Source organism: Trichoplusia ni, chromosome 27 (genome assembly GCF_003590095.1).
Source record: "Trichoplusia ni isolate ovarian cell line Hi5 chromosome 27, tn1, whole genome shotgun sequence".
NCBI lineage: Eukaryota > Metazoa > Arthropoda > Insecta > Lepidoptera > Noctuidae > Trichoplusia > Trichoplusia ni.
Window position 1 is genome coordinate 4465749 of NC_039504.1, and position 13144 is coordinate 4478892.

A 13144-nucleotide genomic window follows, 5' to 3' on the forward strand; every position below is an offset into this window, starting at 1 on the left:
TTCACATAAGTATCTATCTCCTATAAATATTCAAAGATCAATAGGGTGAATTGAAATTTGAAATTAATGTATTATCATTTTAGCTTCACTTCTGCACGACATATGGATCTGCATGATCCAAGTTTCGGTTTCAAACGAGCAGTGAGTGCACTTGAAAACCTATAAAACGACCTTCCAGCATCTTACTCGCCTGAGGTCGTTGGACGGCGCGGCGTCTTTGTGGATATCATTGTGAACACTCACGCTGGCGCCCACGTGTCCACGCTGTGACTATTTCCAAGTAAAAAATATGAAATGCGAATATATTCCGCTTTTTCAGCCACTTGTTGTTAGTAACGATGAATACAAATATAGTGACGTGTGGTAGCCAAGTTGCGCGGCCGTAGTTTCTTGTTTTCCGGAAGACACTATATCCGCACATCACAACAAATAAAGAGTTGTACTCGTCACGCGTAATCAATGCAAATTATTCACTTGACATTGGTCTTCATAAACATCTATCAGACATAAATAATTCATTGTATAGTATAGTACCTATTGATTACCCAATAAAAGCGGTCAAGTGCAAGGTCTTTACGATAATTTCACTATTCTACAATATATTGCACGGAGATTTATTTTGAGACAATTATGTACGGACTCATTACAACGAGTTAGTAGAGGGTGACAGGCGGACTCTACTAGCAACTAATCCCGCACTGGTCAAGTGGTCTAAAAATACAGAGTTTGATCTATATGTAAGGTGTCCCCGTCTGCACAACGCCGCGTGTCCGCAATTATGTGGTAGTACAACGATGGATTTGCCAAGAGCAAATGCGGTGGTGTTGTAAACAATCACCGCTACTACGCTGAGACATAAAATAATTATTGCAGAACGGGCAGACGACGTTCATTGCTAATGGAAGATTGCCCAAAATAATATTTATTGATCTAAATCAAATGAGAATACTTCAATAGGAACTTCATGTGATCAAAATAATATTACAGAGTGTAACATTTTGAATATGGGACGTTATTTTAAAAATTACTCCCATTCCTTAATATCCATTTAATTTTGAAGTCGTTAATGCGCGGCTCGTCCATCAAAGTATTTGAATAAATTTCCAGGAACGTTTTACCAAGACTTCCTGGAATGCTGTATTTCTGGTAATCGTTCCTTAGTCACTTAAATGCTTACTAGTATAACGTGGTTTCAATTTATAGCAGTAGGAGAATGAAAAACTGTAGTGTTCCTGCGGTAGTGAGGTAAAACTGGATCGTTCTGGCGGTGGGTTGGCGGTGGCTCGGTAACTCGGATTTATCACCGTCGGCCCGCCTTATATTAGCTAAATTACGGAGTTGTTGGAACAAGCCTAGTTTATGGTATAGCGCAAGTTAAAGAATTGTTTGTTCGGAGAATTTATCGACTGTTTTTTTCCCCTTCGATTTTTACTTTTGGTTAGCACCGTTTACACCAGTTTTAATTGTAATATGAGGTATAGTTTTATCTTGAAATTGATTATTTAGGCATAGCGAATAATATGTTTTTCAAACACAATAATACTTATTGGCGTTATTACTTGTAATAACGTTTATCGCTATTAACAAAACAATTAATTACATTTTACTATTGTTACTTTCATAAATGCTTTAATAATGATATTTACACTTCTTACTTAGAAAGCGTTCTTTTCGAATGTTATTATAGATATTATTTATCTGGTTATCATACGAAAAAAATTAGTCCATTTAGCTTGTAGGACTCATGTATGGAAACTCGGTTCGTACTGCTATACAGGTGTTGCATATCAATCATAGTTTATTTGGAACAGCAACATTAGTAAAATCAGTATACGCAAATAAAGAAATGATTTATTTAGTTTAAATAAACTTATGTTAAACACCCGGCTTTTGTACGTTTGGACACCAAAAAACAATTTATCAGTCCAGTTGGCTCGCGTTCACTTCAATAGCTCGTTTGATGAATAACGCTTATATCGGCACACGCGCCACGTTTACAGACCTTCCGTTTGTCGGTGGCGAATTAATTTGATGAACTCCGGATGTTGCATATTGTATTGTTGGGTTGGTCAACTTTATATGGCCGCTATACGTCAACCACAGGCTGATTGCATGCATAAGGTTAGGTTGAGTTCGAATCGCCTTATTTTTTGAGATAGGAAAACGTTCAGACATTATTTTCGATATGTAACCTTTACACCTATAAGGCGTACGTGACAGTAGGCTGTACATAATCTAATCTAACATATTAATCTCTAGACTAGGAGGTATTCTACAAACATATACCTAAACAATTAGGATTGAAGCATACAACATCTTGCCACATGATCATTTTAGTTTTCAGGCATTTGCACTAAAAGTAAATTTATTACGAGATACTATAACCCGTTGGTTTTACAGCATACAAATTAGGTACAATTATTTCAAGTCAAAATGACATCACAAATAATTACCTGTGCACATTTATTCGTCTCAAGATAGTCGATAGTGTATCGCGGCTATCAGCGGCCTTGAATAATAGCAATCTTCGATAATGAGCAATACCTATTACTATACTGAGTATTCATAAAAATCTTTGATGCTGTAATCAACCGCGATAAGCTATAGATTAAATTCAATTTGGGTTCTTTGGCGACAATAAGCGGAGACGTAAAATTACATACAATAAGCAGGAAACTTCTAACATTTCGTGAAGTAGATGTACGGCTCAGGCGATAAAGCAAATCTGATCGCGAAATTCCTTTCTTGTGAGGTTGTTTAGTAAATTAATTTCAACTTCATCGTCTTTAACGAGGTGATTTTCAAAAAACAGTATTGAATAAAAAATTCAAATATTTTAATGTGCATTGAAATTATTTTCATTTGGTATAAAATTAATTGCTATTATGTTTTCGAAATTACCTCTTATCAGAGTCACGACGTTTTGTGAATAAATTCTAACTTATATCCCTCCACTCCATGCTATAATTTTCCAACGTCGCACTCTTATGACACAGCACAATAGGACGTGTCACAGTCGAGGTATTGTATTACAAAGGTACAGATGACAATTCTAGTGTTAATTAGTGGTTGCATCTCGCCCTTTTGTTATGCAAACCTGCGGCGTAGTTGTAAACAGGTTATAAACAAGTCAGTCCTCTACCTATGTTATGTAATTTAACAAGTTAAAATAAAACTTGATTGAAGGATGTTTGTTGCTTCTCTATGGAGCGCGCCGAATCACCATTACGTGGCGGCGGCATCAACGGTTTTACGAGTATAAAGCCACGTATTCACTGAGCAACAATTGTTTATAAACTCTGTTTCAGAAACAAAATCTACGTGTTTCTGAAACAAATCATTTTGTTTCAGAAACATATAATTTTGTTTCTGTAAACACTACGTGTTTATCGGTATGTTTCGGTGCTCCCCACTTGTGACGGAGAACACAGAAGCAAATCAGTTGCGCAACAGGTGCATGCGAGTGTGGACGCGTCTAAACATTTGTTTATAAACATGGCTGTAGTGTGGGACGATGAAACTGTCTTTAAATTGATAGAACTATTTGAGAAAAAACGAATATTATGGGATTGCTCGACAAAGGACTATAAAAATAAAATAAAAAAGAATGACGCCTGGGAAGAAATTTCGAATGCTTTGGCAATTCCAAAAACAGATGTTGAGAATAAAATTCGGTCGCAATTTGCAAGAGAGAGGAAGAAAATGTTGTCTACAAAAACCACAGGTGCTGGTGCTGCAGATATAAGGAAATCAAAATGGAAATTTTATGAAGAATTAATTTTCTTACAATGCACGACGACAAGGGTCGGTGGTGCGGATACTTTAAATGAAACAGTGAGCGCATTATTCATATTTTATTTTTATGTTATCAGCTGTAGGCATGTAAATATTCTATCTAACATATACGAAAACACTACCGCCATAGCATTAAGCTACATTGTTTTGTTACGGCAAGCTTCCTCTTTCGCTCATGAAATATTCACCAAATTGATCCCTTATGATTGTAGCAGTACGTGCTGAATTTCTAGGTCGCCTTTCCAATTCCAAAATTGAAGTTCCTTCAACTGTATACTCTCTACGCCAAGCACCTTCTATGACATTATGGTCACTGTCTTCAAAATCAAAAGTCATCGGGGGCGTATACAAGGCTCTAGATTGTTTATTCCTTCTTAAAAAGTTATGCATGTAAAGACATGCCATTACAATAAGTTCACACTTTTCAGGCTTGAGAGGAATTGGTTTACGAAATACACGAAAAACCACGCATAAAATTCCAAAAACATTTTCTACAACCCTCCTGGCCCTACAGAGTCTATAGTTGAAAATTCGTTTCATTGTGCCACGGTTATGAATACCCGGGTACGGCCTCATCAAGTTTTCCGATAATGGGAATGCACTATCGCCCAGTATTACATAAGGAAGGTCAGGTCCATCTGGTGATATCGTTTCTTGGTTTGGAAAATTAAGACGGTGTTCCACCATTCTTTGATAGAAACTCGTTTCTTGAAAGATGCCACTGTCAGATGCTCTTCCTTTCGCACCACAGTTTGCATATATAACATTATAAGATGCATCTACAATAGCCAGTAGTACAATACTTAACTGATCTTTGTAGTTGTAGTAATCACTGTTACTATTGCTAGGCGCTTCAATAACCACATGCTTCCCATCTATAGCTCCGACACAGTGTGGAAAATTCCATAATTCGTTCCACTCACGGGCCTTTTCTTTCCAGTGCGCTTCGGAACTCGGAACCTTAAAAAAAAAGTGTTTAAAATTGCAGGCAAACCGTGAAGACCTCCTGGCAACTGAGGAGCCAGAACAGCAATCGGAGCAGCAGAAACCACAATCTCCACTTCCACCATCCCCACTACCATCTACAAGTAGCAAAAAAGCATCTAAAAGAAAAGTGGATGACAATCTAAGTGAAGTATTTGAAATAGTTAAATCTGCAAAACGCAAAATGGATGAATCTAAGGATGAATATGATATTTATGGGCAATACGTCGCTTCAGAATTAAGAGCGGTACAAAACGAGACTGCCGTAATACAAGCCAAGGCTTATATTAATAATATTTTAATAGACATGCGAATGGGCAAATACAATTATGGTTACGGATATCATAGCCATCCCGGATATGAAACTGCGTCGACACCAGCAAGTTCAACCTCACAAAAAGAACTTGAAACCATTGAAGAGATAGTTTCACAAATCGCATCAGTAGAAGAAACCGATAGTAGTACCCAGTAGATAGTTCGCCTAATTTTGTATAATTAATAAAAAAAATATTGATTCATAACTTAGTTTTTCTTACCTGGATGTAGTTCTTCAACACACGTTTTATATTCTTACAAACTTCGGGTATGATCCGGCTGATTAATTGTTTGGAAACTCTAAAAGTGTATGAGAGTGAAGAATATGAATCTCCAGTAGCTAAATATCTTAAAGTAATGGCTAGCCTTGTTTCAGCGGTAACTGCACTTCGTAAGTTTGTATCTTGTTTCTCTATAAATGGTCCAACATTTTGCAAAAGATATTCAAAATCTGATTTTGACATTCGTAGAAAGTTTATAAATGATCCATCAAACATGCATAAATCACTTAATACGTCTTGTCTTCTTAGCAAGTAATTCCTGACCCACCATCTTTTACGTTTCTTTTTACTAGAAATGGACTTATGCAAAAAAATGTAGGCACCACATAACAACACTACTTCCTCGGGCGACATGACCTAAGCAACTGACTGTGTGGACGGCAGAGTTTCCGAAACATTGTTCCTGGAAACATTTACGTGATGTTTCAGAAACTGTGTATCCGAAACACTGTTGCTCAGTGAATACATGGCTTTAATATTTAAATCTATTCCAACATTAAAAACCTATCTGTATCGTATATCAAGTCTGAAACTACGCTGAAATTTGTCAGGAAATTTAAAATTTTGTTTTTGTGCCCAATCTTGGGTACAATATTATAGACATTAAGAGATTTAGAAATACTGAGTCCTAACGAATAAAAAAACGACTAGACTTGTTCACATTTCTGTAATAAGTAGCATTTTATTTGATTTGAATTGTAATGCGTAAAATTTGTATGCACATGCGTTGTCTGGGTGCGGGCACGGATGGCAGTCCATTAGCGTCAGTATTAATATTGCCGACATCGGCTCGATAACGGTAATGTCAGGGTCGGCCGGTGTGTGCTGTGTAACGAACTTACATGTAAACACCAGCAGTGGCCATGCGCCGTGCTAGCTCGAAATAGGCGACCGCCCACTTTTTAAATACTGCAGGTCATTCGAGCGAAACCTACGAGGCCGGTGAGCCAAATCCGTAAACATTTCGTGCCATTGTTTGTCTAGTTACTTTCTATTTTTAGTTCTATTCTGTATCTGTATATTATCTGCTTCCCAATAAAACTAGTCCTAATGAACTACATAAATTGTATTTTATTTCATCTTACTAATATTTGAATTCGAGTTGTAGCGATTGCACAGTTTTATAACTGATACTTTCACATTAAAAGATCCTAGCCTATATAGGTGTATCTTGAATATAACGGAGCCTATTTTAAAACAACGAAGTGCTGACGTCAGAGCATTGTGCTCGTCGAACCAAATTAGGGCGACCACTAAAGAGGTTGAACTCACTAATGCCTTTCAAATTGTGCTCCTATTACAGCAAACCAGTGAAGTTAACAACTTCTATTTCAAGTAGGTACAAACGTTTGTATGTTATCGTTCGTTAACCCCATGTTTGTTTATTTTCTCTGGGTATTTCAATCATAAAATAAAAGGTCTGCTCCATGCGAATTCTGCACATTCAGAACATAATGCTATTGTTGAGGACCAGTCGTACCTTTTCACATGGAACTAACAATAGACATTTATAATTCTCGTGAGAAATTCCAACGATCCATCTGAACGGCAAGGATAAAGGAGTAAGGAGACAAAGGATATTTCCGTTTCTTTCCCACAGAAATTTTATATTATTTATTCTACATTCCGTTCAATAGCCGATATTTTTAACTACAACTGACAACAAAATGATTGTATTTACAATGAGATTTAGCACTCCATCTGATAGCCAGTTTTACTAGTCATATTTTTTTAGTCTTGGCCTCTAACACCGCGGCATTTTTTCTACAATGGAGATTTACACTTGATAAACATGTCTAAAATGTTGTGAAACCGGTTGACATTTAAATCTGTAAACTTTGAAAATATCAAATATAACGAGTCTGAATAAATCCGTCTTCAAACATAATTATTAATGCCACGTATAGTTTTCCTTACTTAGGAAGTCGCCCGCTTATCTCAGTCGAATCAAAACATTTATTTTAATTATTATTTAAATGTTCGTGTAAACACACGTGATGGGTGATAGTATATCGTGCCTGTACATAAATAAATAATATTAAGGTTCCAAGCTGACATGTCGCTTCTAATGTATAGGAATAGGCTTTGGTGTAACATTACACGCGCTGCAATTAGATTGTTTGCTGTCGACGTAACGCCTTTATTATTTGAATAATGATGTACATTGTATATGCATATTCGTTATGACGATAAAACAAATAGAAATTTCTTAGAACAAACTGCGTCTCGGTGAAATATTAATTAGATTTTTAGGCTTTATGGTAATATGTTGTATGTATGACCAAACCCGAAAACCATTTCACGTTATATTTTGGTATTTAAATAACTAAAACAACCGTATTCTGTTCTACTTAATTACTGGGGAAAAAGATCCTTCCCGAATCACAATACATTTTCCCCGTCTATAATTACACAACATTTTGGCGACACACAATTAAACACATCACGTGTTTACTCAGCGTGTGTGCAAAACATCACACATATGTACGAGCAACACTGATAAAGTGCTGTGTAAACGTCGGCCGACGTAAGTACGCTGTGATAATGTTTTTACGGCGAACGCATTGAATCTACGAACCAACTTATTATAACTAATGTACTCTAATGTAAACACTTGGTTTGCACGGAAGCTTGTTTTTGGAGTTATCGCTATTTACCTTGGAGATACTCTGAGTAGAATAAAAACTGAACAAATATTTGACTTCTTTACATTGTCTTTGAATTACATGAATGAGACGTTGTAACCGCAGCATAAGATAATTACTTGTTGGTGTGACTGCCTCTTTTAGAACTCCATTTTTTTGTTAAAAGTTTGAATTTGCTTAAACAGCAATAAAAAGATTGAGCTGTTATCCTACTAAAGACATTGACCAATAATAACTTGTACTTAAAATACTTGTGTCTAAAGATGTGAGCCCTATATTCAACGTGCGTGCTAACGCAAGCAATTAACATTTCTAGCACCATATAAGATATAGAACCAGATCTAGCCACATAGGGACATTCCAAAGGACTTAATCATTGATATTCGAGCGTGGCTCTTATCGACACTATAATACCTTAGACGATAAAACATCGATTACAAGTGCGATACGAAATTTATTATACTCGCAATGAGCCGCAATAGGTATAGACACAAAATTGGCGCCTGATTGACTCGTCATAATGAAACCAAGTTTTTAAGATACGAATAAATTCTTGTGAGATAAGTACTTTGTCTGTCTTACATATCCTTAAGAGGCTATGATCATTGGTCGAAAGTATATTCATTTTTAATATAGGATAATGAGGAAAATTGTTCTAACATTCGAGCCATTTGTGAGATTGTGATAGCGTGAACAACAAGCGATGTAAAGTTGAGACTTGCTGCAAGTGTTACAATATTTTGTTACTTTTTATGAATCTTGGCTGACGTGACTACGTGGCACATTCGTGTTTATCTAACAAAAGGCAATAAACAAGCTGATATGGACGATAACCAGCTAATATTAATATGCTGTTTCCTTTTATGTGGCATGTCTTGAAATTCTCTTTTTGTATGCAGTCATGTTAAAATAATAGCTGTAGTTAAATAAACTATTGCTAATAAAAAGAAAAAATATATTTAGAATTAATAACGGTTGTTCGTATGAACGGCATTATGTGTTAATGTTAACATTGTGTAAAATAGGATAGAGTTTATGCGTTTCCTCAAAGCTCATTATAACGTGATGTAATTGCTGGAGAATAAATTAATTTATGACTAAACTTATGTGAAGAAAACCTGTAAACTCATTATGACCCGCAAAGTTATTTAGATTTCAGAGCCAATTATAATTAATATATTCAGTCTTACTTATTCTCTTTACGATCAAACTAAGTTATTTACACGTAATTTCCTTCAAGATACAGACGGGATTGCCTATCTATAATTTAATTATCTATAATTAATCAGTTGGTTTTAAAAATCTGTTTACTACTGCGATATCAAAATTATCTTTTGTCATTACCAATTATGTATATTTTAACGATAAGTAAGGATAATAGCTAATCACCTCTAAAAAATATGTATTTTTTTCTTTTTTATCTAATCGCCGCACGTAGTCATTAGTTTTGAGGAAACACGAACACGTTTTGGTGATTAAAATTTGGTCTTCCTCTTAGATTATGGCTGTAACTCGTTGCCTCGCATCCAGTCGGTAATGTTTGCCGGTATTTCCACTACTATGCGCTAGACGTGTAACGGTGGTCACATGAAATGCGAAGAATTGTCGCTATGGAGGCAGGAATGAAATAAGGGCGTGTACTCACCGTCGGCGTCAACTTCGTTGATCATGTCTTGAAGCTCGGCTTCTGTGGGGTTCTGTCCTAAGGATCTCATCACGGTTCCCAACTCTTTGGTTGTGATGGTGCCATCGCCGTCTTTGTCGAACAGTGAGAACGCCTCCTTGAACTCGGCGATCTGTTCTTCTGTCAGTTGATCCGCCTGTAAAGACCAAACATCACAGTTAAAAATAAAAAAAAAGTTTAGATTTGAAAAAAATAAATAAAAGGACGTACGGAGTTGACGACCATTGTTAATGAGTGTCAGATACAAAGAGACGGTAGACGGAACACGGGCGGTTATCGGGCGCGATAAGATTACACTGGAGATTATGTGTAATTACCGGACCGGCCTCGTCGCGTCACACTGCGGTCTTTTACGCCACAGATACAAAATACTGCATTGCCATTTTTATCAAATAATAGATGTTATTGAGATAGCACAACAACCACTTCATAAATACGATTGTTATATTTTGAAAGGTATTCATGTTTACACATACCACATGGAAAATCACCAACTACCTAAAGCATGATTAAAACAACTTTTACAAACATTTGTTTGATGTCTAGCTGTATAGAAATGTTGTTTCCAATAGTATTCATAATCAATGTGACTCATTCAATGAATAATTCCAAATAGTTTGATACTGATTAGGCTGACACATTTTTATCCATACAAGTTGCTTGGACTAGAAGGATCAAGAAGAGACTTATAAACACATATGTTTAAATTTTCTACAGATGACACAATACATTCATACTAATGATGTTTAAACTGCTTCTCCAATTAAGTAACATATATAGAATGTTACACTGCAGCAGTGACTCCGCCCATGTTTGAATCAATATTTAAAAAAGTTTTGTTTTAATTTCAACAAATATACCAATAGTTTAGTCCTGTGATTTAAAGAAATTAAATCAATGAATAATACCGACGCAATATAAAGCAGTATCACATATTTTTCCTCCTATACTATAATCACATTATTTAAAACAATGACTATATTATGCTGCTGATAAGCAAGGTATTTCAGTTAAAAATAAACCATTAGAGTATCAGTCAGCAGACTATTTAAATATTCAATGATAAAACAAATCAACAGACTACATTTGTTTTTACAAGTAGTCAGAATGTTTATAATTGGATCAATCCAACACATATGGGTACTTATAGGATGTCATGGCTCGCCATACTTATAATTTAAAGCCAGCCTACAATGAAACATGATAACCAGATTTTGTATGCCAGAGGTTGTAATTTAAAACAAACCTGTTTTTAGTATCTACTGGTTTTTTACCAAGGTTATGATAGGAAGTTTAGAAATGATTTTGATATGTGAACATAAATCAGTTGCTAATCAACATGCAAACCTAATCAATACAAACAGTGTTGTATTGATTAGTAAAAACAGTGTTGTATTGATTAGTATACATATTTTTATTTTCAAAATAAATAAGTTTTCTATGGCTGTAACAGAAGTGTTTCAACTAAGATTTTTCTAACTTGCAAAAAAATATCTTTTTGTTACATCTGAGTAATATCTTGGAAAAAGCATTAGTGATGCAAAACGAGAAATGACAGAAGCAGTTTTATCAGCCAGAGAAATTCTTCCTAGAACTCTCATACCTAATATGAACCAGTCTTATTAGCCAGAACTTGTTAGCCTTGATTAGGAATGCCATTTATGCTAAACCAAAGATTTTGATTGAGAAAGTCGATCACGACAGAATATCAATGTCAGCTGTGCCAGGTGCAACGATATTTACATACCATAGCAACACAATGGTCCACCGAGACAAGAGAGTCGGTATGAGGGCCTGACTCGACTGACACACAACACTATGAGGCGACACACAATATTACCATTGTTTAAGTCCGCAGCCTCCCAGACCGGCGCAGAATCGCGACTCGTTAAATAAATTGCGTATGAAAAATAATAGGAACGCGCGGAGCGATGAGTCAACGGGCGTTTGACAGTTGCGCCCGGTCGATCGATCCACCGTCAACAGGGCGCGACTATGCCTCGTAGACACCGAATAAACGCACTAAACCACTTGTTTTCTTTGTATTAACTATCTAACGCCATTTTAAAGCGTCATCAAAGACCGGCTTCTACCCAAACTAACGTCATTTAGCCGGTACCTCCTACGAATCTATGGCGACGGACGTTTCTCGAGCCTTTCTAACGGTTGAAATATAAACTTTACAAATAGTGTACCACTCGCGATCTTATCTATGTATTACTGATGGTTGATCTTATATTCTGAACCAGACATTGGCTTGAGCGCCGATCCGCAATGCGGTAAAAAACGGCCATCACAATAATATAATGGAGGCCCGTCATCACTATAAACACCGATGCACCACATCCCAAAAATATACCCCGGAATAGGTTCAGAATGATCCCCGGAATTCACTCCCGACACCTTTCAACAGAAATATCACTCACCATTGTAGATTAACTTGGATTATCAGGAGCTACACTAAAAAAATCACAGACTACGCCGCAAAAGCGACCGCACAGATCGACGGTTGAAACGATACTGCCGCCCTCACTCGCGCGAGCGGCCGCGCCGAGAAACTCGCGACCGCGATTCACTTCGTGCTCGGTCGCGAATCGTTCCGAATCGACTATTCGATTCGCCGTATTTTCATATCCGTTTTCCGGAGCTCGGAATAGTTTTTACACTACGTTACAATCGTTTCGTTTCAAACTTGTTTCACTCGAACGTCCAAGTCCATGTCTCGGGACGCACGACACAGGATTAAATTTGATCTGCAAAGGATAGTCGGTTTTATATCGGGCTGGTGCGGCGGCGTGGACTAGCGTTCGGCGCGCGCCGATTGGCCGTCGCGCACCTGCAATGCGTCACTGCGGGCGCTAGCGACGGCCGCGGAGCGAGTGGCGAGCGGCGAGTGGCGGCCGGCGGCGGCATCCCGCGCTTCGGGCAGCTCAGAGCTCGGGTGCTCCCGATCACCCCGATGCCCTAGTTCGCGGTCGAGGCGAGGGCGCGCCGCAGTGCCCACCCGCAGACGCCGCTCGTGCTAACGAGATAACGCGGGGTGACGGCTGCCGCACGGGCGCAGGCTTCCCGCCACCATATGTGCCGCACGCACTCTTTACACTTAATGCTGCGTCGCATTACTGACGCAATATGGATGCTTATGCAATTTTTACCTTACAGCAAGAGAAAGACTCAACGACTGAATTCTAGAAATAATTAAATTCTAATCATATCTCCCTTTCAAATCTCAAATGCATTTCATTCTAAATCGTCTCGTCTCTTTCATTCTATCAATCTTAAACGTTCTGGCCAAAAATGCCACGTCATTAGTTCTGTATGAAGATTATCTTCTTGTAAGCGAGAATAAGCTGAACCGATATTTGGCGAGATAGGCCGTTTTGAGCACAAATGATCTACTTCAATAAAAGTTATTAAAAAAAGAACTAATTTAGTAACCT

The 13144-nt window shown here is 37.3% G+C and overlaps 3 protein-coding genes across 6 annotated transcripts in view; 1 reads left to right on the top strand and 2 right to left on the bottom strand.

Annotated features, from left to right (window-relative positions):
• LOC113505800 (calmodulin) overlaps window positions 1–12478 on the bottom strand; it is a 31080-nt gene extending 18602 nt beyond the window's left edge. Inside the window, exons 1-2 of one of the 4 annotated variants that reach the window (XM_026888626.1) lie at window positions 9915–10015; window positions 9666–9840 (exon numbers count right to left, since the gene is read on the bottom strand). In XM_026888626.1, the coding sequence (XP_026744427.1) occupies window positions 9666–9840; window positions 9915–9929 (190 nt within the window). In that variant the 5' untranslated portion in view covers window positions 9930–10015. Of the gene's footprint in view, window positions 1–9665; window positions 9841–9914; window positions 10016–11451; window positions 11470–11544; window positions 11563–12130 lie in introns of those variants that run through there. The other 3 variants (XM_026888627.1, XM_026888628.1, XM_026888629.1) reach the window with 3 other exon arrangements.
• On the top strand, window positions 3298–5300 carry LOC113505799. Its single transcript, XM_026888625.1, has 2 exons — window positions 3298–3834; window positions 4784–5300. Exons 1-2 carry the CDS (start codon window positions 3496–3498, stop codon window positions 5249–5251), a joined length of 807 nt encoding a protein of 268 aa, XP_026744426.1. The 5' UTR covers window positions 3298–3495; the 3' UTR covers window positions 5252–5300.
• On the bottom strand, window positions 3840–9659 carry LOC113505798 (protein ANTAGONIST OF LIKE HETEROCHROMATIN PROTEIN 1-like). The gene is made up of 2 exons (XM_026888624.1): window positions 5316–9659; window positions 3840–4755 (listed from the first exon to the last, which is right to left on the bottom strand). The coding sequence occupies exons 1-2, from the start codon at window positions 5727–5729 to the stop codon at window positions 3946–3948; spliced, it is 1224 nt and encodes a 407-aa protein (XP_026744425.1). The 5' UTR covers window positions 5730–9659; the 3' UTR covers window positions 3840–3945.
• Window positions 12479–13144: the final 666 nt, after the last annotated feature.